The sequence below is a fragment of the Ammospiza caudacuta genome, chromosome 2, assembly GCF_027887145.1.
Source record: "Ammospiza caudacuta isolate bAmmCau1 chromosome 2, bAmmCau1.pri, whole genome shotgun sequence".
NCBI classification, from domain to species: domain Eukaryota; kingdom Metazoa; phylum Chordata; class Aves; order Passeriformes; family Passerellidae; genus Ammospiza; species Ammospiza caudacuta.
In genome coordinates, this window is record NC_080594.1 from 34,903,283 (window position 1) to 34,930,439 (window position 27,157).

The 27,157-nt window shown below is 44.8% G+C and overlaps 1 protein-coding gene across 1 annotated transcript; it reads right to left on the minus strand.

Moving 5' to 3' along the window:
• Positions 1–3,323: 3,323 nt before the first annotated feature.
• On the minus strand, positions 3,324–25,714 carry GDPD4 (glycerophosphodiester phosphodiesterase domain containing 4). Its single transcript, XM_058800416.1, has 15 exons — positions 25,532–25,714; positions 24,843–24,946; positions 23,988–24,081; positions 18,338–18,397; positions 16,514–16,612; positions 14,325–14,418; positions 12,617–12,762; positions 12,044–12,126; positions 11,043–11,193; positions 10,123–10,347; positions 9,160–9,317; positions 6,841–6,988; positions 5,701–5,783; positions 3,857–3,945; positions 3,324–3,355 (listed from the first exon to the last, which is right to left on the minus strand). The coding sequence occupies exons 1-15, from the start codon at positions 25,712–25,714 to the stop codon at positions 3,324–3,326; spliced, it is 1,749 nt and encodes a 582-aa protein (XP_058656399.1).
• Positions 25,715–27,157: the final 1,443 nt, after the last annotated feature.

The window sequence follows — 27,157 nt, forward strand, 5'->3', positions numbered from 1 at the left end:
TGTCCAGAAAAATTAACCTTAACTTTTGCTGCAAACCTCAATATGGATATAGGGGTTTTGAACACCCCATGCTTGGAAGACTGAAGCCAAGCCTATGTTGGGCTGTAATTCAAACATTAGCTTGGCCATCGGGTTTGTACCAGCTGATGATTTTATTGTGGTTTTTGTGTGTGTTTCTGTGTAAAGCAGCTCTTCATGAGTCCTAGCTGGATCTGAACCACTCACAGAAGGGCAGACCCTTGATTTTGGTGGTCTTTTCTCCATCTTTGATTGGCTGTACTCATCTGCTGGCTGTTTGTCTCATCTGCCACCCAATGCCACACAGTGCGGACCAGCCCACTTTGGAGCAGAGACAGGACCTGCTGGCAGAGAGGAGGCTGAAACCACGTTGTGTCTGGGAGGATGCAGGAGAGAAGCCTGGGGAGTGCCTTTCCAAAATCCAGGCTTCAAAGACATGGTATCAAGAGAAGGGACAATTGTCCACCAAGATCTGGTGTTGTTGTAACCCACACTGAGTGGATCTCAGTAGATGTTGAGGCCTCTCTTGTTCCTGTGCATTGGGCTGGGTTTGACTGCTTTGTACAAGTCCATATTGTGGGGTGTCATGTGCTGCTGTGTTAGGCTCAGCTGAGCTCAGGTCTGCAGCACCATGGTGTGCCAGGCAGAATTGGTAGTGCTGCCTACCAGACCTCGAGGACTGTGACATTCAAGTGGGATGCAGCAGTGACTTACGACTTTGGTTGCTCCATCAAAGAGAATGAGAGGCTGAATGGGGACATCCACCAGCCAGACAGGGCTGCTAGGAGATCCCCTTCCTCCATTATCCCCTACCCAAAGCACTCTGGTGATGGGAGCACGGTTACACCAAGGCTACATTGGGAGCCCAGCTGCCTTCTCACCATCCATCTCTGACATTTCTCTCCCTTCCCCAGCTGCTATGATCCAGCTGTCCCAGGGATCCCACTTGTCCTTAGACACATGCCTATCATCACCACATCATCACTGCTTTTTCTGAGTCTCTAGCCATCCCTGCCACCCATTGCACACTCAGCAGACGATGCAGCACAGCAGTGTTTTCCAGAGCTGTCCTGGGTCATCTTTCCCCTGCCACCACCCTCCACTTACAGCTCTGTTGGCATCCCATGCACCCCATAATTTTGGGCGGGGCTGGGACTCTGTGTGTGTGCCTGTGTGTCTTATGTATTAGCATCTGCTGGCCTCTTTGTATTCACACCAAGCGATGTAACATGAAAAAACATGTGTCCAAGTGAAATACTCTAATTAAAAAGCATCAAGTGGCTTGTGGGAGGCTGTTCTGCACTGTGCAGTCATGGTGACATCTCCAGGGGAGGGATGGGAATCAGGGCTCCCGAGTTGTTCTTGTGGACAAGACTTCTTGCACTGTGCAATTCCTGATGAGAGCAATTCCTGATTGTTCCATCAAGGGGGAACAACCCATCAGTGTACCTAGACTGGAAATTAATTGAAATCTTTTATTTTGGGGTAAAAAAAACCACTCAAGTCCATTGCTTGTCCTCTTTGACAAGGGCTGAATCTTCCAGTCAAGTTCTGAGCCTAATCACTGCATGTAGGAAGTGTTGGGTGAAAAGTCTGTGTGTGGCAGTCAGACGACCTGTCATGTGCTTAACAAGGTGCCAGACCTTGCTAGCTGTGAAGCAACAAAATTAGTAGCTGAGATGTGACAGAGTGTAAAACATTAAAGGAAACCACAGGTCTAACTGGCCAGGCTCTGCCTAGACAAGGCTTCTGAGGATGAGGAGGGTGAGTACAGGGAGTTACCAGTGCATACTGGCCAAGCAGCAGCTAGATAACATGGATCAAAGAGCATTGAGGTGGCTTTTCCCAATGTACATTACAGGCAGTGGTTGGGCAGCCACAGCCAAGTCCCTCACTTGGACACCAGGGCACAGACTGAGGAGCCCATGGTGCACACCACACTTAACCCACACACACTCCCCACCTACTTTTGCTGCTCACTTTCCCTATGTGACTGGTACCCACAAAAAGTTATGAACCACCTATGTATGCAGGGCACGGGGAGGGGGATATAACACCATCCACTCCCCATATTTCATAGATCTGGAGCTGCTCTACAACAATTCATCAGCCCTTTAGCCTTTTTCCAAAGGAGGATCTTAATTTTTCACATTTCTAGCCTCCAAAATACTCCAAAATTACAACTTGGAAATGTTTGGGTGCTTCTCAGCACAGATAACTCTGAAACTTAATGCTGCCCTCTCATTTGTGATCACTTCATTTAACAAAAGGCTCACATATAAGAAATATCTGTAGTCTAGATTAGGTAAATACTGTATTCTTTCCCCTTCCCAGTTTGCTGAAATAAGAACAATTCAGGATAGGAGAGATAAAATGTATTTAAAACATCACTTGCAATTTACAAAAAACATATTCTTATTATCTCTTCAAGTAGAAAGATATGGCTTAAACCTGAGAGATGTTTACATCTCCCTTACAGAGCAGCCACTGTGTGCCAGCAGCCACTGGGAGAAATGAAAATTGGAATAAATCCCAGGCTGTAGTACAGGTGTACAGACCTTCCCAAGGGAAAAGCAAACACTTGGTGGAACCAATTCACACACAGCTCCATCCTTCTGAAGAAAAGTGGTTCTTACAGGTCATAGTCCCAGTAGTTACATGGCCAAGACACCGAAAAGTCCTTCAGCCCCCACATGTCCTTGCCCATAGACAAGGGGAGGAGATTGTCCTGTTAGGCTCTGTGGCAGGGCAAGAGTGGGAAAAGGAAAACCAGAGTTGCCCCTGCCTCTGTTACAGAAAGATACCGATTGTAACAAGCCAGCCAGCAGCACCTGACCATCGTGGTGGGGACAGTGTGCTCTTGGGGATGGAGGACACCTGCAATGGGGGAGGATGGGAGGTAGTGTGTGGAGAAGAGGCTGGTCTGATATGAGAAATCTGGGCACCTGAGAACGAGGAGGTCTGGAGGATGCTCAGATCTTTGCAGCATGTGTGGAAACAGGGTTTCACACAGCAGGAATGATTGCCCTGTGGGATGCCAGTGGTCTCAGGTAAATGGTGCCTCCCCTGTGGTTGCTGCATCTCACCATAATGCACAGATCTTCATGGCTGCAACTCCATCTGCGCTCTCCTGCACCCCAAGGATCCCTGACAGGCATGGGAATGTGAGAAAAGCTGTAGGAGAGGAAGGTTGGTGCTCATCTCCAGCAGGGCCATGAAGGCAAATGGCTCCTCCTCACCAGGTAGATCTGAGCCCCCACCAGCTCTCATGGAGATGGCAGGTCCGTGTCCCCTCTCTGCCCACGTCAGGCCAGGACGGGAGGCATGCTGCTGAGCTCTGGAAAAGGAGGCACACAGTGAGCTACCAAACATCTGCATCTGTTCTGACAGCCACTGTGAGCAAACAGAACCTGTTTGAAAATGCATGCAGCCCAGGCTGCGTCATTTTGTCTGGATGTTAGCTGATAGCTCCATGGGTGCAGAAATGTGGTGTGTGGGAGGGTCCTCAGCCAATCCCACCCTGCCTGGCAGAACCAAGAGTTCTCAGTGCCTCCAGTGTCTCTTTTCACAGCATTGCAGAGTAATGAGTATTGGAGGGGACATCTGGAGGTGTCTGCTCCAGCCTCTGCTTGAAGCAGGGCCAATTGGATTGAGCTGCTATGGGGTCTGGGGCTGAGATAACCCAGACTGCATCCTTCCTCATAACCTTCCTTACTTAAGTATGGACACTTCCATACTTAAAGTATGGACACCTGTCACCAACCCACCCATCAGGATCTCAGTACTCCCACAGAGACCACCCTGAGCAGGATGCAGCTGCTCTCCTTGCCCCGCTCACCTGTCTTGAATTTGTTGTAGGAGCCACCATTCTCTATCATCGAGTTACTGTCCTCGGCAGGACAGCAGGAGAAATTCTTCCCTCGCCACCTGCATGGGGCAAAGCACCGGGGTCAGGCTACTGCCTGCTGTGGTGTTCCTCACAGCCCCCTGCTGCCTTGGACAGCTTTTTCCTACTTTGTGAGGGCAGGTATTTTGGGATTTTCTCAGGTTCTTACTGAGAAAGGACTCAAGTGCATGACTGGTGTCTAAGCACCCACACTTCATGTGTGCAGCAGCATTTTAAAGGCAACTTTCTGATTAAGCCCTGTTTTCTAAGCAAGATTTAAGAGCTCCAAAACCCCCAAAATGTTTACAAACACTGGTTCTAAAGCAGACAGAGAAATTTTAAAACTGTGATTTTGGTGTGTTCGTAAACCTGACAAGACCACACAGGGCACTGAGGCACTGCTAATGGCCCTTTGGTTCCAGGAGGGCTGGGGATGCAAAAAACATGAACATGATCCTGGAGAAGTTGGACATGGGAAGGTCTGATGGTGGTGGTGATGCTTTACAGGGGTGATTGTGTACCAGCCTGAAACCTGTAGCCTTGAAAACAAGGGGAAAGCAGGACCTGAGGAGAGCAGAGCAGGGTAAGAGGGGAAGGAAAGGAAGGAACCACCTTGCCTTGGGAAAAACCTGGATGCCCAGCAAAAATGCCCATACAGCTGCTAGTTCATCACTGCCAAACTACTACTAATTAATTTTTTCACCATCTCAGAGCAATACTAGCACTCCAACAAGCAAGTCACAGTTAACAGCAGCCCAGAGTGCTTGTTCAGGGCCTTCCCAAACTTCTGCTTGTTGCCACCAGCAGCATCACTGTACTGCCAGCACCCTGCAAAAAGCTCCCCTGGGCTGGCTGCTCTGATCCTCCCACCCACCCATCTGCAGCCAGCCGCCTGAAGAGCTGAGCCCAGCACATCCTGCTTTCCTTGGGCACCACTGGGATGAGAGCACAGGCACATTCCTCATACAACTGTGGCAGAGCAGAACATCCAGCAACCAAACAGTACCAGCTGGGGTAAGCCCACTCCATGAACTCCAGATTTCCCAATAATCTTTGACAGAGTGGAAGGAAACAAAATGTGGCTTCTGTGAGAGAGTCAGACATTTTTCTCTGGGAGGACGGAATTCCTGTGGGCTCTGGCATGTGCAGAAAGACATGGGATGCCTCAAATTTTAACATTGAGAGCTGTCCCAACAAATCAGTCCAATGAAACACTGTCAAATACTAATAAGAGAAAAATCAGTTCCTTTCTCAGCCCAGCAGCTTTGATAATTGGTTTATGTTGCTACTATAAATCTACCAGTTCTCCACTGAATCCTGAGGGTAAGCAATGTCTAAGTTGCCAAAATGGAAAGAGAAAGCGAGAGCAAGCAGGAGAAACAGAGAAGTTTTGGGGGACTTTTGGGTCTTTCTTCCCTTTCCATATGGGGACGGGAAGGGAAGGGAAGGGAAGGGAAGGGAAGGGAAGGGAAGGGAAGGGAAGGGAAGGGAAGGGAAGGGAAGGGAAGGGAAGGGAAGGGAAGGGAAGGGAAGGGAAGGGAAGGGAAGGGAAGGGAAGGGAAGGGAAGGGAAGGGAAGGGAAGGGAAGGGAAGGGAAGGGAAGGGAAGGGAAGGGAAGGGAAGGGAAGTTTCCGGCAAGGCAAGGCAAGGCAAGGCAAGGCAAGGCAAGGCAAGGAAGTGTTTTCAAGTGTAGTTTTAACCTTTCAGGTCACCTGAAAGCATTTCTCCTTCCCTCCACCTGGAGCAAAAGATCAGGTTAGGATCTTTTAACAGGCCATTAACAACTTGGTAGTTACCACTGCAGGAAAAAGATGAGTGTGATGAGGAATGCAGAGATCGTATCTGTCAGGATCCACATGATGCTGTACTGCTGTGGAGTCTGGAAGAAAACAACAGAGGTTGTGTCCACCACTAAGGACCACGAGGTCTGCAAAAAACATTACTCAAGCTCTTTCTTCCTGATTGAATATGGCTGTTCAGCTGCCTGGTTTGCATCTACTGTAACATCCCTTGGGTGTTTAAAGCGCTTGGTGGCCGCTCAGCAGTGGATGTTGGTGCCAAATCATTCTCCTTCATACAAGCAGGTCTGTTGTGTAGCCAAGAAGATTTGTGAATGCCACAGAGACCTCTTGTTGTAAGGCAGGTCTTGCACTTCTCAGCTTCACCCCAAATATAACATCAACTGGTGGCATCTCATTTTCTCTGGCAAAATTGCCCTTTACTGAACACCACAGAGAGCCTGGGGTGGCTCCCTCTTTAAGTGCATCTGAAGATTCATTCTTACACAGGACCTCCACCCAAGCTTAGAACGGACTGAAACACTGCACTTCTCTGGAGGGGAGCATTGTAAAATCTAATTCAAGACTGTGAAACTGACTATTTAAAGCCCTTAGAGACTTAAAGGTGCTTCTTGGCCTTACAGGTTGTCCAAGGCAGAACAACAAATAGAGAAATTATGTGAAAATTCCTCCCGGAAGGAAGGCTTATTTCTGTGCTGTTTCTCTTGGACTTGCAGAAGAAGACCAAGTTTGACAAGGGCAGTGGGACCCTCTGGAAAAAGAGTAACTTCTGGCATCAGTAAGGTGCTTCAAAAGCTCAGAAATGGAAATCTTCATGCATCAGCTTGTGCCCCAAAGGCCCTTTCTTTCTTCCTGCACAAGTCTCAATACGACTTTTTTCCCCTTATCTCAAGGCCTAAGGTGATAACCCAAACAAGTAGGGTGCTTCATCCTGAGCCAGGAGAAGAGAAGGGTGTGGTAATACCTGCAGTGGCTTTGAGGTTCCAGGTAAGCCAGGTTTCAACTCAGGTCCTTCTTATGCAAAGGACCCTTAAAGGATGCTTTATCCATGTGTGAACTGGCCCATCGTCTCCAAAGGTAATCATGAACATGCCAACCTTATTTCCCACCCCTCAGACAGAGAAAACTTCCCCTTACCATGAGGAAGAGTGGCTGGCTGAGATCCTTCAGCAAGTGGACGGCATTGGTGGTCACAGAGTGTGCCCCAGAGCACCATGCCAGGGAATAGAGCCATGGCTCGTTGACCACATAGAAGTTGGTGGTGATGTTTGCCGCGGCATATTTCCTTTAAAAGACCAAAAGGCAACAACCTTCATTGAGCAAGGAGATTAGCACTTCCTTCGGGCTTACTCAAGGAGATTCGGGAAGATCATGGGAAATGGTTGTAGTCTTCTGTAGGGAGTGCTTACTTTAGGATCTACATAAGGAACATAAAGGAAAGCCAACCAGCCAATAATTAATCATTAACAATTGGTCAATACAGAATAGCTGAACAGCTGGAAACAAATTCAGATGAAACACTCAAAAGGTCAAAACCTTTCTAATCCTTCTGGCACATGAATCAATGTAACAATGCTTTTGTAAAGGAGATTGTGGCTAGGTAGGGGCCAGTCTCTTCCTTCAACATGCAACCAAAATATTCTGTTCTACCATTCTTTCTTCATGGAAGATCTTCAAGCAATAGAACAAGAAGAAATGGACCCAAACTTCACCAGGGAAGTTGTAGATTGGATATTAGGAAAAAAATTCTTCATGACAAGGGTTATCAAGCTTTGAAATCAGCTGCCCAGGGAAGTGCTGAAATCATCATCTCTGGAGGTACTTAAAACATGTGGTTGTGGCACTTGGGGACATGGTTTACTTGTGGGTTAGGCAGTGTTAATGTTATTCCATAATCTTCCCACAGTGTGCTCCAAACCACCACAGAATCACCAGACTTGGAAGGGACACAGAAGGCCACAGAGTCCAACTCTTCAGTTAATGGCTCAGGCAGGGATTGAACCCACAATGTTGGTGTTGGTTAGAGCATCTGAGTTGGTTAGACCAGCTGAGCTAATCTTCGAAGCTGGCCACCCAAGTTTGTTATGATTGCTCCATCAACACATCATTTCTCAAGTTATTATAAGCTATTGATCATTTCTCAAGTTATTATAAACTATTGAAACAATATGAAGTAAGTTCATTCATTATACAAGTCATTCCTTGTATAAAGGTAAAGTAATGTATCATCAATATCAGCATTTATAAATCTACCTAGGAACTATCCAAGGTTTACCCAAATGAATCTGCTTGTGATTTTTTATAGCCTTTCAGCCTGGAGGAAAGAAGGCTCTGAGGAGACCTTAGAGCACCTTCCAGTACTGAGATGGGTTACAAAAGAGCTGGAGAGGGACATTTTAGAAGGACACTGAGTGACAGGATAAGGGGGCATGGCCTTAAACTGAAGGGAGGAAGGTTTAGATCAGATGTTAGGAAAAAATTCTTAACTGTGAGGGTGGTTGAGACACTGGTACAGACTGCCCAGAGAGGTTATGGACTCCCAATCTCTGGAGGTTTCAAGGCCAGGCTATGGGGCTCTGAGAAACCAGGTGAAGTGGGAGCTTTCCTGCCCATGGCAGGGAGGTTGGAACTAGCTGGTGGTGAAAGCTGGTGACCAGTAACTAGCTGGTCCCTTACAATCCAAACTGTTCTGGGATTCTATGATTTTACATCTTGTGACAATTATAATTGAGAAAACATTATTCTTGCCCAAAGGACTAAAGTTTTTCATTTCTTTTTCATTTCAACTAGACTTCAATGGTTTTGTGCATTGGAAAGGGCAAAAAATCATATTTACAAAAGGCGAGCTGGACAGATAAAGCTGGGGTTTTTTTGGTGGTTTGTTGTGTTATTTTGCCCTGTGAGAGTAGCATTTTGAGAACTCCTGCAATTAATGTGGAGCCTTTAATCATAGAAATGGCATTTTCAGTGTGTCACATGCAACAGAGTACTGATAGTAACAGACAAAAAATGATGTCTCCAAAACACCAGCTACCAGAGGGTGACTCTCACCATAGCATTATACCCTCCCACTGGTGTTTGTGGAAGAGCCATGGGAGGTTAAATAATTGTCCATTCTCCTTGATTCGGTGTTGGTGAGACTGGAGATGGCACAAATAAAAATACAAGAAATTGGGATACAGCTGTGTTGTTCTTAGCAGAAGATCCTCAGATCCTGATCGGTATGGAATTGAGGACAGCCGGATTTAATTACATGTGCCACCTCTTAATCAACAGTAGGAGTGAACTGCAGCCTGTCACCCCTAAAGTACATCAGGGATGGCTACTTGACCTGAATGACCTATTCCCAAAATATTATAGTATCTGAAACTGGTCACTGGAGGGAGACATTGCCCCATGAGTGAGGCAAACATAGTCCAGTGCACCCCAAAGATTGTACTTGGGGATGAAACCTACCGGATATCTTCACTGGACATGTCAGTGTAGACCAGATTGAGTTTGACAATATTGTGCTTTAATAGGTCTTCTATTGGTGCCTTTCTGCCCATCGTGTGCTGAAACCCTGGAGCAACAGATTGAACAAAGGACCTCACGCTGTTATGCAGCCACAGGACCTGCAGGCAGCAAGAGGAACCAGTGAATTCTCAGCAGAAGAATTTGTGCCCCTCATATGCCCCGCTGTTCATACAAGCCCAGGAAAGATAACATCTTGAGGGACTTAACCCAGCCTGTCAAATTTTCTCCCAATGTTTCTCCCAATGATCAAATAATATTCAGATGTAGGGTTAGAACTTGCAAGTCACTTTTATCATGAAATAAGTATCCACTGTTCCTTGCTTATCTACTGGAAATCAGTGAGCACGTTTCACACAGCCCAACAAAAGATGCAGTGTTGAAAATGAATGAAAATATAGCTTTGGTTTATGGAAAAGACAACTGAAAATATTCTGTTCTACCATTCTTCCAGCATGGAAGAAAAGATTTTCAGCAGATACAGATCAGCATAACTCCCCAGACATCAATGGGTACATAACCTGATTCCCATGAGTTTAGCATTCATCCACTGCCAGGGGGAGGAAGGCAATAAAGACTCGCAATTTATTTTAATTTAAGCCAGAATTTTTAATGCAATATATAAAACAAGCATGGGTAGCAGGGAATAGACTGACAATTATTATATTTATGAAGGGGTGCTGTTTAGGGGCAAAGACATCAGCTTTCTTCCTGTGCTGCTAAAGAATTACACTGCTGTGAACCTTCTGAGGAGCTAATATTAGGAATATAATACATCCAAATGATGGCTTTTAAATCAAGTGAAATGCAACAGGACAATTTTATGCAGGTGAAATCATGCAGAGTATGCCCCAAAGTCCCAATGAGGAGAGCAAGAAAAAGGGATATGGAGTGAGGCCACCCTACCAGATGGCGTTTAATCTTCGCCTCTTTGAGGATGACGTCCAGGACTTTGCGGAGCCACAAGTTCCTGTAGGGATGTTTCTCTGGAGGGCGGTAGAGATCAAATATCACAAGTTTATTGTGACTGTCTGCGAGGCGCAAAAAACTACTTAGCGTGTAAATGGACTGATTCTTTGCCTGCTTTTGATCTGCCTTTGACAGGGAGCCCATCCCTACAAATGGTTTGTTCTAGAAATAAACAGATATAAAAAAAAAAAAAAAGGAAGTCAATCAGGTAGTTTGCTCTGGGAGTCAGCTGTATCTCTAGGAGGGAAAAAGTTTTATGTGAGTCCTCAACAGGTGGGGATATTTTATTTTGCTTATTTCTTCTACATAAAAAGTGGGGGAAGCTAACCCAGGCTTAGCTTCCCTTAGTGAGGATATTGCTTTTGGGACCTAAATTGCATAGTTCAAAGCTAGCTCTGCTGTGCTTCTCTGTCCCACCTTGTTAGCTCTGAATATTATAAACAGCACATTGCACAAGTAGCTCTTTCCTTCTTCCCCCAGCCCATGAGCTCTGCTGCTGCCTTGATAAGGTGACACAAGAACACCCACCAGCCAATTCTTACAGGTCTCCTTAGCCCGAAGGCAAAATGGACAAAGAAAAGAGACCCAAATTGACAGATTTACACCGACTTGAGTTTTAACTCAACTACCAGTTCCTCTTCTAACACTGATGCTGTTAAATAATAGACAGCTGGTGTCTCTTTTACATCCAGTTGGTGACAGTCATGAAATCACAGAAAAGTTTGCATTGGAAGACACCCTTAAAGCTCATCTAGTCCAAGCCCCCTGGAATAAACAGGGATGTGTTGAACTGGATCAAGTTGCCTAGAGTCCAATCCAATTGACCTTGAATGCTTCTAGCCCTTTATGATGCCTACCTTAAGAAACCACATTCCAGCGTTCAATTTCTGCAGGGCATCCCAGGAGAAGAATGAAGCAGCTTTACCAGTGTCATTAGGGTAGACCTCTGCGACATTAGTTGTCCTTCTCAAGGTGTCATCATGCATGAGGAAAGGAACCCCATCATAGCTGCCAGAGAGCAAGAGTTCAGATCACCTGGGGAGCAGGTTCATTCACAGCATGAGCAGACTCAGGTCAGAAGAACAGGTGGGCCACTGTGAATGCCACAGTACAAGCAGCGTGGGCCACTGTGATGCAGCAGAGCATAGCAGATCTTTGCAGAATGTGCAATGTGGAGGAATGCTGAGGCTCACAACACCAGGTTATTTCCAGCTTAAACACTTCTAGGAGGCCTCACAGAAGTCATGTTTGTCTGTGTCTCAGTTTCCCTAGGGGCAATGTGAAGGAGGTGACCTTTTTGCCGGCCGACTCCCTCAAAAATGGTTTGTAACTCATGGTTGAAATCTCTTTTTGTTGACATCAAAGTGTTTCTGTGGTTTTCAGAGGACTGAATTCTGAATGGATAGTGATAGAAACACAAAATTTTCTTTTATAGAAAGGTCTAGTTCAGTAGAATGTCCAAATGTTAGTGTTTTTCTCATTCAGTGCTGTGAACAGCTCATCCTGCACAGAATGTTAGCATTTCATGGCAATGGGTTCACCAAAGGCAATTAAAGATCTGTTGGATTGTAGACCTGATATAACCCTCACTGTGACCTGGAAGTCAGGCTAGATTAGGGGCTTGTTTTTGTACTCTGCCAAGCATTTAAAACACACTGCAGAAATAACGAACATTGAATCAATAAGCTGCAGCTTATTGACTTCCTGAGAATAACCATGCCCTACAGCCCCTGTCATCACATGACAGCTGAGGGACCCTGTCCCAGCCATCAGTAAAACCCAACTGCCTGGAGCTGCATGTCTCCAGCTCTTAGAAGAACCACCATATATTATGGGAGATGTGATGTTTTGCCCTCACCTTATGGCAACATCTGTCTCAAGCCCATCCCCACCATGCTCAATCGTCTTCAGAAATGACATCTCAGTGTTTTCTGGTGCCAGCTGAAAAAAAAGGCACATGAGCAAATAATTTTCAAGCACACTCTAGAGGACTCTGCAAATGTCTTCTGCCTCTTTGTAACATCTCTGGTTTTTATTAAGAGAGCATCATTATGTTGCTAAAGTCTACTGTTTGTTTTCTTTCAATTTAGCCAAACCTATTGTGTAGAAGAATAACAGAATCATAGAATGGTTTGGGTTGGAAGGGGCCTTGAAGATCACCTTATTCCAATTCCCCTGTCAGGACAGAGACATGTTCCACTAGTCCAGGTTGCTCAGGGCCCCCTCCAACCTGGTCTTGTCCCTCAGAAGCATTGTTTTGCTTGTAAGCCAGCCCATGCAGTGATGCCTTTGGCATGCAGTCGCAATGACCAGAAATGTTTCCCACCTTCCACAGATTTCATGGAAAATAAAAAAAAAAGAAACAACAAAAGATGATGAAGAAAGTAGCAAGACACAGGATGAAGAAACAACATAACTTCTTTAGACTTACCATTGGTGCTCCACGGTGTCCAATGAGGGCTGGCTTTGGTCCAAGTGTTCCCATCTCTCTGATGCAGGGAGAGTACATCCCCAGAGGTATCAAGAAAAGAAAGAGAAGGATAGCCAGGTATGGACCAACAATTATCATCTGAGTAACTGAAAGAATTTGAAGGAGGAAGGCTAGAGTTAATCCACATCGTAACATGAGTCTGCCTTGCCACTTAACTTTTAATCCAATCCTTCATCTAAGTAGCTTTGGGTTTTGTCCCATCCTTTTTTCCTTTCCTTCTTCCCCTAATTTTAATTTTCTCTCCAAACAATGCAACCCAGGAAAACAAATTGGTCAAAGCAAGGACGCACACTGTCTAAGTCAGGACTGCAGGTTTTAAGCTTTAATTACATCTCACTATGCCTGACAGCAAGATATGGCTTTATTTCTTTTTTTATTTAAACATGATGCAACAAAATCTCCTCCATATGTAGAAAAACAATCCTCAGCAGAAGGATGCTAATTTTTTCTTACTCAGATGAGAACAAGCACCATTTTCAAGTTTCATTCCCAGTGAAGAAGAGTGGCTACCTCTCTTTCAACTATGTGGCATCTCCTTACTTTGAATACTTGCCTGGTTCATTCAGATGGTTGGTAGGGACCTTCTGTGTGTGACCTAGATAATCCTACAGACCCCGAGAGCATGGATATTGCACCTCAGAAACTTGCTAACTCATTATCCGTGGTCTTCTCCCAAATCTGTTGACACATTGCCCAAGAGCCCCAGGAGTCCTTCTCCTCAGGGATCACAACAGTTCTTCTGAGTAATGAGCACCTATGCACCAACACCTCTTTCTTGATTGGGTACCACCATCCTCTGTGCCAGTGGCTCTGAAGGAATTTGGGCTTACACTAGGATGATGATGTACTAAGCTAGGAGTAGCTCAGGCATGGTGGTATGTAATGTCTAGGGTCCCTCTGTATCCTCTCCCAATTTCTCTAGCTGCAATTCAACAGGAAAAGTCTCAGACCAGAAAAAAACCTTTTCACCAACCCATTCTATCTGTGATTGTTATAGCAAACCAGTATCTGAAGATGGGTGTCAGGTAGATAATTTTGGCTATATTGAGAAACAATAAGAGAAAAACAAACACTCCCAGTCAGGTTTTTCTGTGGTTTTTCCTGGCATCTGGCTTCATCCTTACAACATTTGCTCATTCCTTCTAGAGGTGGGCAGGAACTTCCCATGAGATAACACCAGGAATTGAGCAAAAAGATCTTTTCCCTATCTCAGCTGGCCTCTCCTGAGATACACTAGTCTGAAGTGGTTTGTCTGACTGGACTGGAGATCCCTTCTGTACACAGCAAGCAAAACTCAGCAGGGGAGCTGCCACTGCCTGCATTCTCCTGCAGAGGGCCAAACAAATTTTCACTCATGACTCAGAACATGGGTGCTTCTGCTAGTCTCCTCTGTCTCAACACAGATCACTGCCTCAGTAGAGGGCAAAACACTGCAAGGTAACATGCAAACCAGAAACACACTGGGACAGCTGCAGGGCAGTGCATAGCATAGGCCCCAGCCCTACTAATTTCTCTGAGAGATGCAGAATTTGAAAGTTTCCTCCAGCTGGAGTGCAGGTGTGGGAGGAAAGAGATCCTGCATGACTCTTTTCCCCATGCTTGTATATGTCTTCTATCCCACTATAAGCAGGACCCAGAGCTGCCATACCTTTCTTATCTGCTCTGATGGCATGAAAAGACACAGGCCAGGCAAGAAGGACCATGATGGCAATTGCCCCTATATGGAGGTAAGGAGCTGTGACCTGGCAAGGAAAAAAAAAAGGATTTTAGTCAAAGGATGAACTGTGGAGACAGATGGAAACAATCCCCATCAGAGCTACAGTTCTTACACCTGGATGGGCTCCTGATGCAGATACCAGCAGTTAACCACTCTCCCTCACCTGTGCTGGATTCACCAAACACCTCAGGAGTCAGAGGAGAGACATGTGCCCCTGCTCAGGCCAGGAAGGAGTGTGTCAAATCCTAAGGAGTGCTCCTCACTTCTTTACTTTCTCCTACATCAGCTGAAGGAGACACAACTGCCCTCCTCCATGAGGACACGACTGCCACTACTCATATGCCATAATCTGTGAGCATCTTCCAGTTTAACCCAATATAAACAACTCCAGTCCAATCCCATCCTGGCAATAGCTATCTCCACACCACACCACGCTGCAGTTAAATCATTAAACTGAGGTCAACAAGCCTGAGTGATAAAATGTGGTATTTACTAGCTGTGGTATGAAACTAACTACTGTGGTATAATAGAAGCAGATATATTAGATAATATTGATGGACAGATATAGTTATTAGATGTGATTTCTTTAATCCTAAAGATTAAATAAGAAGATCATAAAACAAGAATCACTCCTATGCTTAGCATGAATGCGTGAAAAGAGTTGTAAACCAAGCAGAAATACAGAATCTAAATAGTTGTTGGTATAACATTTTTCCTAAAACTAGGAAAATTTGAACTAGAAACCAGTCCACTGTTTTCTCATACTCATCAGCACCCTGTGGCAAATATTACAGCTAGAACTGACAGTGATTAAGGTATGTGCTGGGAAAAAACCCAACTCTCCAGATGCAAACCTTTCCTATTTCTTAGTCCTGATGCTCGATTCTCTAAGATGGAAGAGTTGAGGAAAGCAGCAGTCACTGGGACACGTTACTGCACGTGACACTGTCTGCCCTGGACACCCAATACCAACTTCTCCTGACCAGAAGCAGGATCAGTTGCGCAAGCAGAGGTGCCATCTGAGATGTCCAGAATACCTGAGATAGATTTGCTGGGCTAACGGACATGGCACAGTATCTACAAGAGGTTTGTGTCCTTTGGGAACAGCAATGGGAGACCATCTCAAAGAGCATGGATGCCTGAAATAAAAAGCATCTTTGGGGAACTCAAAGGCTTTTGTGTCTCCTTCTCCTCATCCACATCCCCTGGTGTCAGTCAGGGGGAGGAGAAGCTGATGGTTTCTCATTGCCTTTGCCAGTGCACAACCCAGTGGTTAGTGAACTGTAGAACAGGAATGTGCAATTAACCACTCCCTACAAACACCACATCTTCCATTCCTCTGCCAGTCCTCTTGCATTGCTCTCCCAGCCTTCACAGGCACTAAGACACATAGGGGAGAAGTAACAGACCCAAATAGCATAAAATCATAGAACTGTGGAGTGGTTTGGATCCTGCAAAGCAGCTGTGTAGTCAAAGGCTACATGCTTCCTCCTTCCCAATACAAGTGGGGACCTGGATGCTCAGACACTGGACAACACTGGACAGCTCTTGCCTCCACCTTCAGATCTGGTGAGAGTTGAGGAGACCAGCAACTATGAACTCTGACCTCCTGCATCCAGCATTTTGTCTCACCTGACACCAGTGTTCTCCACCTGCTCCCCCAAAGCCCAGTGTGCTCATGCCCTCAGGAGATTAAGCTCTTCTGAGTCACAGAAGTCTGAAAATGTGCTGTACCAGCAGATTGGAATGAGGGATGAGGGAGAAAGCTCTTGCTCCAGCAAACCTAGCAGCCTAAGGGGTCTGATTTACATGCCCTGGACAGCTGAATTTTAGCAGTACATCTACAATTTTGGGGAGAGGAAAAAAAAAGGGGCTGTTACTTTCTATATCTTTCCAAACAGAGACATGTTAAATCACATAGCTTGAAACTCAGCCTTGGGCCTCAGCTTCCTTTCCCCCAACAGGAAATGTAAAGTCATTTTAAAAGTTTTCTCAGAATGTACCTTGCTAACAAAAACCATATGAAAAACATCCACCATACAGAGTATCTTCTGCCAATTGTCACAAAATACTCCTATAAACAAGCTGCTCTTCCAAACAGACCTCCTCACCCTCCTTACCTGGAATGACAGACGGACAGTTTTCCGGTGGTCTCTCCAGAGTATGGATAATGCAAACAGGCATGCAATAGAGAAGCCCAGGACGAGAAAAGTACCAATCTGGGGGGACATAAAGAAGACATAAATCAGCCTCAGTATTTCTGCATAGGGTATGCCATCCATCCTAGTCATGGCTAATTTAAGCAGCTGGAAAAATTGTTTTGTATGCAAAAGACTGACTGTGCCAGTTCAGAGACAGAGGGATCCAACAAGTCTAAAACCAAATCCACAATGCTATCAGTATGGCAGGACTGATTCCAGGAGTTGGGTACTCAACTCAGTCAGCTCTCAGGATTCTCTCTGTAATCAGTGGAGAAAGAGGAATTTCAGAGGTGACCCATTCCTGCTTGCATTGTGATGGAATATGCCTCTCTCTCTATTGATATAAATGGAGCCTAGGTGATCAGCTTACATTAAATCCCTAACTTGCAGATGGAATTCATCATTTCTAAACTCAGAAGTGACAAATTCCACCCAAAAGGGACAATAACACAACCTCCTTGTTCTATGAGCTGCCTTGTAACAGGAAAACCCTCCCATAATTAGGAGATGAGGGTTCAGTTTTTAACCAAAAAGGTGAGGCAGTGTTTTAGTCAATTCTTCAGCTTCTTATTCAGTTTGGTACCAGCACTGTGGTAATGGCAGACCTTTCTTGGTATATCATCTTTCTGCTGACAACTAAAGGTAATTGCACCAAGGCCCTAACCATTCTTCAGGGCATCTTCTATGTATCAATAATTTAATAATCTATCCCTAATCCCTTTGCACCCAAGAAATCCTGGTTTTAATTATTATTCTTTTTAAAATATTTTTGTTTGGTTGGTTTTTTACAAACTGTTCTACAACTTTCTGGTTCTTCTGGAATCCATTTTCAAATAGTAAAGATCACACAGTTTCCATTACTTAAATGAAGAAGCAGAGGATCAAGCATCCACATGTTCAGTTATTTCTTCCTCCTGCAGCCTGCAATCACATTGCATCCTTCCCTAAACTGCATGGACAGAGAAGCATTTTTAAACGCCTCACATAGCCTCAAAAATTACTTAAAGAAGATTATTCTAACCCATAATTTTACAGCAAAAGTCCCTGATAATTTGTTCCTGTGTCTTCAAAACTCCCAAAGAATAGAATTAAGAATTACAGGAAAGTTTGATTTGGAAGAGACTTTAAAGATCATCTAGTTCCAGCCCTCCTGCCATGGACCCTAGATCAGATTTCTCAGGGCGCCATCCAGCCTGGTCTTTAAAACTCCCAGGGAACCATCCAAAGACCAAAAGACATTAAGCACCAACATGCCTTGGAAAAGCCACCTTTCTCTCCTGTGGAGAGAGCAGACATTTTTTTCACTGTTTCACTGGGGTCTGATCCAGAAAATCATGCAGTGCTTCTCATGAAAACTTTGCTTTTGACTTCATGTTACCATACGTAAATGAGTCAAATATAGACATCTTCACCTGAATGAGTCACTGCAGGCACCTTTTAGAGTCAGTGGGGGAAAAAAGGGTTTTTTGAGTGTGATTCATCTCATCTTAATTTAGAGGCCTATGACCAGCTGGATGAATTGCATCCTCAGAGGATTCATTTCCCTTCACTGACTGCAAAAGGAGTTTGAGCGACCAGCTCAGGTGGAGATATCAATTTCATGGGTATCTCAATCTCGTAAGATTAACCTCTTCCCTCTCTTCCTCCTCTCCCATAGTCCAAGAGGTTTGTCATGCAAAGAAACACCACAGACTCAATTACAAGCATAGATTAGAGTTACCAGAAAGCCCTGACTCTCCCCACCTTGTGACTCCAGTGCAGGTACAGCCGCTGACCTTCTGCAAGCAAACACATCGCGAGGACCTGGGAAATCAAGAAGAGATTGTACGCATCCTTGTGGGAGGGGGTGCCCTGTGCCCATGAGGCACTTCTGGAATTATTTTCGCATTGGGAAGTTACTTTACACAAGGTCATCCTGCACAATGTCAGTGTGTGCACAATTGGTGTATGGAGAGAAAAGTTTAGTGCTACAGTAAAAATGATTCTGAAATGCACATATCAAGCACATATCAAGACTGCCCTTCAGGATCAAAGACATTTTCCCAGGTAACAGATAATTGGGCACTTTGGGGTACTTGCTTACAATGACTTTTTGTGAGGACAGACTCTAAAAGAGGGATGATGGCCAGGGTCAATTATTATTGTATAAATCAATACAGTACTAACCTTCACTATTTTCTATGCATTTATTGAGATTGGAGGAATATAGACCACGGGAGAGAAGTTTGGGAATAAAAAAATGCCCCAGAACAGCACAAAAGTACAGAGCAGACAAAAAAAAAAGGCAATTCTTCCACATTTACCACAGGGAATGTAAGAGACAGGCACATCTCAGACCTGTCTCAGAGGAAAGTGTCTTGGGGACCAAATGACTCCAGTTTTCGGTGGTTGGCATGTCTCTTCCACCTGATGGCAAGTTGGAGCCCTTGGAGAGGGTTCTTGTGAAGCAAGCTGCAAACCCCAGCCAGGACAGAGGACAACCCAAGATACCTTGAACACCAACAAGCCAAGAATGAGGCAAGTCAGTCCACAGTTCTCATGCAGAGCTTCTTCACATAGCTCCATACCTAAGTAACCAGTGAATTTGGAGATTAACTTTACTCCAAAAAACACCTTCAGCAGCAAACTTTCACTTTGCTGCTGTGAAAACGCATAGGTCTAATGCTCAGGAGTCTAAATGCCTGGGGAAACTTCCCAACCACTGAAAAGGATCATTTTGGGACCAGTATCACCAGGTATCAGGGCTTAGAGAAAAGTGTCTGTTAGTAGACATCAGTGCTCTACTGAGGAGGATCATTTATGATGCAAGTCCCTCCAGACTGTAGGATAGTGGGATTGTAGGAAAACAAGATAAACAGATTTGGGGGAAGAGGGTCTTCTCTCCTGAAACTCAACTGCAAGTTGTTTCCTATCCATTTACAAACACACTCTCATTCCAGGATCATGCTGATTTGAAGCAAGATACAAAGCCAGGTTGGATGGGGCTTTGAGCAACATGGTCTAGTGGTAGACATTCCTGTCCATGACAGTGGGGCGGGAATTAGATAACCTTGGAAGGTCCCTTCCAACACAAATCCTTTTATGATTCTATGACAAACTCAGCAGTGAACATAAGTGCTTCTTGACATGTTGGTTTCCTGTAATGGAATAAATGCAGCCAGTACATGGTGAGTAATCTGGGAGCAGTTGAGAGAAAACTGAAATACTGCTAAAGATCTTAAATCAGCCCCACTGAAATCTATTTCAGGGTGAAAAATGAGAGCAAAAAGACCAAACATCACTTGCTCCTTTGCTGCAAGTGATGTTACACAAAGACCTGGTCCTTGAGTACAGTAAAACCAAACATTTTCAGAACTTTCTGAGCCAGAAGGGACACACAAGGATCATCAAAGTCCATCTTCTGGCCCTGCACAAAATCACACCAAGAATCACACCACGATTCTTGAATCAACTCACGAACTAACATGAGTCAGGTACTAACATGAGTCTGGTACTCATGTTCCTGAGAGCATAGTTCAAATACTTCCTGAACTCAGGGCACTCAGACATGACTACTTTCCTGGGGAGCCTGTTCACATGCCCAACAATCCTCTGGGTGAAAAATCTTCCCCTAATTTTTAACCTAAATCTCCACTGATACAGTTTTGCAATACTCCCTTGTGTCTTCTCACTGGTCTGTCTACTCCAAATTGCTTCCACACACTTTCTGGGATTATCTAATATAAGTAGAGAAGAGGGCTTAGGTGATCAGTGGGTTTCTGACTAATACTGCCAAGGTTAGAGTCAAGGTCCCTCTTGCCAATCCCATCATCTCCCAGAATCTTACAGCCTCAAATTCTTGCATTGTTCTCTTCTTTAATAAAATGAGGTGTGGAAGTGTCTACCCTCCACCATCTACCTGCAAAGTGGTGATTAAGGGATGCTTCCTAGTGGCAAGAGAAATGGATTCACTGCAATGAGAATTTCATTTCTGTCTCCCTCTTTCTGAGTGGCTGCATTGACCACAAGGTTTTTCTGCAAAATGTGGACAGCAGATGCTTAAATCTACTCCACTTCAGCATGGGAACTACCCTGCAATCATCTCGACACTTCTGGTGAGGTGTGGGCAGGCTCTGAACCTACACTACAACGACATGCAAGCAGGCACTTGGGCACTTGGCTCACCTGAAACATCTACTCACTTAGATGTTCACAGCAGCTGGATTCAGGTCCTTCTATTCATTCACTTTACGGCAAAAAACTCAGAACTTGGGATGAGAACCCAGTCTCTTAGGGATGGAGTTTTGAGGTCACATTTTATATTTCAGTGTCAATGTACTATTTTAGGTCCTCTCCATGTATGAATGAAGAGGCCACAACACATTTTAACCTCTTTACTTTGTACAGTCACGAGTCACCTCCTCACAACCCTTAGAAAAAAGCATGGCTGAACTGCAGAGAGGCAAATGTTATCTGTTGGGGTTTGAAAGACTAAACAAGAAAATATTTTTCTTCTCCACTGAGCATAAACAGTTCTGTAATTAGACCCCTCAGCTTAACCTTTTAGCCCTAATGGGGATGAGAAAATTGTCTTGAGTGGTTGAACAATTTAATTAATTAAAATCGATTGTGTGAGCAAATGACAATGATGCATGTGGATGGAGAGCATCTTTGTCTAGACAGTTAGTCCTTTCTTGTGCAGCATTTTCTTCAGCCACTTGAGGCAGGTGGGCAGAAGTCTGTATGCTCCAGTGGGTCACAATAGGGTTGTGGAAGCAGGCTCACAGGTTCCAGCTGGGTGCCATCAATAAGAAAGAGGGTATGGTGTTCACAAGCAAAACCATCTAAGGGTTGATATTAAATCTTTCTGCTCCAGCAAGGGCATCAGGGTGTTCAGTGTTCTGATGTGGTGGGCTGTTCATGCAAAACACCACCAGAAAACATCACCTAAGTACTCACCATCCAACACTGTTCAACCAAAACTTGGGATGTAATTCATCATGGCAGAAACCTATTTGGCCATCAGTTGTTTGAAATGTATTAGAACAACCCACCTATCGTATAGTTCCCACACTTAATGACTTATTTAGGTGTGGAAGGGCTGAGTTACTCTTACCAGCCCGTGAGGCTCCCAGTGTTTTGCTGGGTGGTCCATCAAAGCCCTCAATGAAAGGGAAGCTCTGCAAACATTGGTGGAGGGAGGGATTCCTGGCAGAGTCCTCCTCTGAAAGAGCCCTGCTAGGATGAGCTTTGCCCAGCCACGGCTGCTACAATATCCTTCGGGTTTTCAGATGGCAGGAGTGTAAGTGGTGGCAGTGGTAACTTTCCTTGCCCCCCTTTCCCTCATGACCTAATAACATTTAAGTAGCAGCCTCATGCCCCCAGCACCCACTGCCCAGCATGGATGCATGCAGCAGTCTTGCTACAAAGGACATGGTGGCATGGTGATGCTGTCAAGCAGGACAAGTGCCCTCAGAAATACCCAACAGCTTTGGTTGGGTCACATCACAGCTTCATAAAGGCAAGAAGGAAATGGACCTTCTCTGCAGGGCTGTTCCCAGAGCAGAGGAACCTCTGAAGTTTCTCCTGCTGTCAGATACCATCCAGTCTACTTGCATTCTATCAGGTTTATCCATGCTCACCCTTCTGAGGAAGGCAAATGCTGTTAGCCTCATTAGACAGAACTGAGAGGCTTGAGAGGAAGAGGATGACGCAGCTACATAATAAAAAGTAAGACCAGGACTGAACTAAACCCTGTAGGACACCAATTTCACTTCATATTCTTCATCTTCCTTTCTGGTTTACTTTGCCCATCACCTGCTTTGACAGCTTGTAGACATCATATTCATGGTGACAAAACCAGGAAAATGCTCAAAGAAAGTGCACTGCTTGGACACTGGCTGACATTTGGATCCAGACAGAGCATGACCAAGCTGTCACATAAGCCCCAGGGGTCTTCAGGCTCCTTAAGCCCAGGAAATCCTGTAAAGCCAGTTTCTAGCATGGACTATGGTGAGTTAGTCTGATCCTGAGGCTGACTCCAGATCCACAGCCTGCTGAGGCACCATCTCAGATGTATCCATGTCACATGGGCATCTCTGGCAAAGCTCAGAGTTGCCCCAAGTAGTACTGTAACCACCAAACTACCCACACCACTCCATGGCCCCTGGGGACGCCAGGGGGCTCTGCTGAATGATAGTCCATGAGCCATCATGGTGTTACCAAATCCTTGTAATTAATTATTGCTGTTAGTCCCTTTCAGAGCTCAGTCAATCCACATCTCTTTCAATGCTCTTGATTGCTGTGGGCATGAAAAAGCACCTGTCTGTTTATCACTTTGGGGTTTTTATTGCTAGCACTAGAATAAAAGTTCTATTTATTTGTACTTCATCAGGAAAAAAGGACCCCAGAAACCAATTGTGTTAGGTACTGCATGGACAAAGCCAAAAGAAGTTCCCTGTCATGAGCAATTTACAGACTGAGTGTATGATGACACATCAGGGAATGAGTGAGAACAGCAGAAATGGATGATAAAAGCTGGTTGTCTTGGTCACAGAGGTGAGACAAAGCCATAACCTCACCCTCAGCACCTGGCATTTCCAAAGGAAAGTCAGAGCAGGCATGGTACTCCAGATGTGAACTCCAGTACCTGGAGTCAAAGTGAATTCTTGTCCTATAGCTCTGGATGAAGAAGGTGGAAGAACAGGTACAAATCTGTCTTTATTTGAGAGCTTTCTTATGAAGGAAAGAACATAGAAAAAGGATGATTAAGTAGGAATTTTAGGAAAATTTTGGGGTTGGTATGTTTCCCTAACTAAGGCAGACATCATATCAGAAAATTTCACAGAATTTGGAGAAGTGAAGATTTCAGCATAAACTTCAGCAGTGTTTTCTGACCACATCTATAGCCTCTACCTGAAGAAAATCCTCCAGCAAAGCAGAGTCAGTCAAGTGAAAAAGTTCTGTTCTCCTTCCTCTAGTAGACCTTTTTATCCAGGATTAGAAGAATAACTCAGCTGTGATGATGTATCACCACCGCTACATGACTCAGAGCTCATATTTCCCTGCTGCCAAAACAACAATTTTTCATTTCCCCTAAATCTAAATCCAGACACTGCTGGGTCAGCTTTCCTTGGGTCCAAGGAAGAATTGTATACATTTATCAAAGGGATACCATTGAAAGAAATCACAGAAATGACATCAGGCTCAGAGACTCCTGAGCTGAAACTGGTCCTTTGCAGGTAGCTACGGGGAGCTGTAAACACTCATTGTGCTCCAGGTCATCTCCTGACTTTCACTGTCCAAGGATCATATGGAGGACTAGCTTGAGCTTTGGTCTGACACATTAAAGCCACCCCTGTGTTCACCTTTCAGGACTACAAATCAAGGCCAGCTCACAAGGAGCATTACTTACCAGTAACAGTGAGACATATGCAAACAAGATTGCAGCCACAATCAGGATAACAAGAGACCAGAGAAACCAGTAGCCCATGTTCCCATAGTTATACCTAAAAATAAACCAATAAAATTCTGTAAGAATGTTTTTTGTTAGCACCTGGAGTAGAGAGGACCAACAGCCCTCTTCCTTGAAATTCTGAAATTTTCTAAGCAATAAAACAAAGGGCGAAGGAATAGCCTACGCTGTAACATGAAAAAGTGATTAAGAGCCTCCTTCCCAAAATCCCTGATTGCATTAACCATCAGACTAAAACACGTTATTATACCTTTCCTTCCCATAATATTTGAGCAGCTTTAATTTAATTTTAGGGGCCAGATTTGCATAACTGTTGCCTATGTAGTACAGAAAGAAAAGATGTGCATAAATCCCTGATGATTATTTCTTACTTTTGAATTTGAGAACATAGAATTCTCTTTCAGTGAGATGGCTGCTGCAATGCCTCTGATTCCAGCCACAGTATTTCTTCACATGGAATGGGGGAGGAAAGGGAAGGAGGAAAAGAAAGACTCAGAGAAGGAAAGAGTTATTTAGTCCTTCCATTCACAATTTTTGTGACGATGATTCTCCCCTTTCTCCTAAATTCACACTTACACCTAAAAATTGTACCTAAGCAAAGACCAAGTCTCAGCACCTCCAGAGTCACTGGACATTCAGTTTGGATGCTGTAAGCAAGAGTTTAAGGTGCCAAATCTTTGATTCATTACTAAAGTGCCCTGTTGCACCACAGCTGCTGCAGAGGGTGCTCATCCCTTCCCAGTCATCCTAGTGACCAGCTGAAGGGGTGGTAGAGGAGGAAAAGGTGTTACTTACCAGTCAAAGCTGTTGTAGTCATTTTTACCTTCACCCCATGTGTACAGAAAGACCAGAGAAAAGCAGAAAGCTGCAACGAGCAATGGGAAAAACATGCATTCCCGCTGGAGAGGGAGAGGAAGGACAAGCAGTCAGAGCTATGGGCAGCCAGAGCAATCAAAGCAAATGGCAGGTACTTTCAGGCTGCTCCTAACATATGTAGCTAGGTGTTGGAATTCTAACTGAAGTAAATATGGAGGGGAATTCCCATCCTGTCCCTTGTAACCAGGAAAATGTCCTCAAAAGCATATTCTGCACTACCTGTTCTCAGGGAAAACTCATTACTTCCCAAATGAACAGGATTTTAACCGCCTCACATGAGAGGAAATTGCACTGTAGAGCAACCTTTTTTCAATTCTTACTGCCCACCCAACCTTAATGTTACTTCTTTCATTTGATTCTATGGCTTTGAGATGTTTCATTGGCCAGGAGAGGTTGGTGCAAACTCCATGTTTATTGTCAGACAAATAGAGCCTGCCACAGGAGCAGCAATTCATCAAGCATTTAGAGCAAAACCTAACAGCCCAACAGATCCCAGCAGACTCCAAATGACATTGGGCTGGGATTCCATGCCATCAGCCCCTTGTCTGCTTAGACCTCCCTGCCCCAGTACAGAAACCCAAGTGTGTGCAGACTTTGAGCTGGCTTACCAGGTTGCAGCAGCATTTCCCAGGCTCGATCCTCTCGCGCTGGTAGCGCTTCCAGCGGCAGCTGTAGAAGCCAGCCAGGCAGGAGACGAAGGGCTGCTGCTCGTACTGCTGCAGCAGGCGCCGACGGACCACCTTCAGCTTGCCAAACTTCATCCTCTTGTGGCTGGTGGAACGGGTCTCCATCTGAGTGCCTTTATCTCATCTTCCTCCTGAAACAACAACATGAGTTTTATGGGGAGACTGCTGGGTAAGCTTTCCATATTTGAGAAAGGAGAGAAAGATTTCCCAGGCAGATGCTGAGACCAGCAGGAAATGATGCTGAGGACATCCCACCTAATTTTATACACCAAAGGGAGATGGCCAGCTGAGAAGAATGGTCACTGCAAATCCTCTTAGCAGTCAGTGCTGCCTCTGGTTGTTACTTAGGTGCTCTGAGTCACCTTTGATGGTCTACCTCTGCCTCCTTTTGCCTATACAGGAGGTTCTGGGAAATGAATTCATTAACTTGAGCACATTTCAAATTATGTCATATGAACCTGAATCTAGGATTAGCTATGGGAATTATTCAGCATCACTGTGACTTGTTTGAAACATGCTATCAGTTTAACTAGCTCATGTAGAAAAGGAACTAAACACCCCCAGGTAAACAGCTCTCTCATCCTGGCAAAACTGCAGCACTGCAGAGACTGATCCCTTAAGAAATAGTTATTACCTGGCTGAAACAACTTTACTTGGAACAGATTTTCAAGTGTAGAAAGACCAGTTGCAAAGATGTACATGTGGGAGAGCTATTCATAATCATAATTAAAAACAAAGAACTTGGTGGTAAATTGCAACCAGTGTAGTGGCAGTGAAGCAAATAGCACGGGGACCAGTGCTAGGTGAAGAATGGCTCACCCAGCAAGGCACTACTGGGACTTCAAGGAAAGATTTAGGAAAACAGTTTTGTGTGGGCATGTAAAGAAGCCCATTATACAGCTCTTCTTTGGAGTTGAGTTAGTCAGAGATGTTTTTCTGTGGCATTAAAAGTGCCATCACATCCTTGAGTCCACATCAACCATGTTGAAATCCTGGAATACCTAACAACAATCATTTAAGAGGAAGAATAAACAGTTTGCTGCACTATACACATGGATGAAACAGATGTATAAAGGTTTTGGAAATAACTCAGATCCCCATGTGACTTTGGAGAAATCAGTGCATAAACCCTTGCAGACTGGCATCTCCAAATAACTGACCAGTTTGCAGAAAGCACAAACAAATCAGAGACATCAGACACAAGTTAAAACAGAAAAGACACTCCTCTTGTACCCTTTCCAAATGCCCAGCCTATTGGCAGCTGGAGTACAAGCAAAGAGGATGGAAAAGAAACAAAAAGGGGGTTCAGTTTGGACCAATACTAATTATGCAGCACTAAGAATGTCATACCCTGAATGCCTTCCTGAGATAGATGTGTCTGTCCACCCAGGACAGTCATAGGGAACCACACACCTGGATGCTTGGATGTAGTGGGGTCAAGCCATCCCTAGAAGCTCAGCAGTGCCAGATCCTGGCACCAGCAAGTCACCCTTAGTAAAAAATTGATGCCAGTCTCATGTGGCAAGATGGTGATCCTGCTCTAGAATT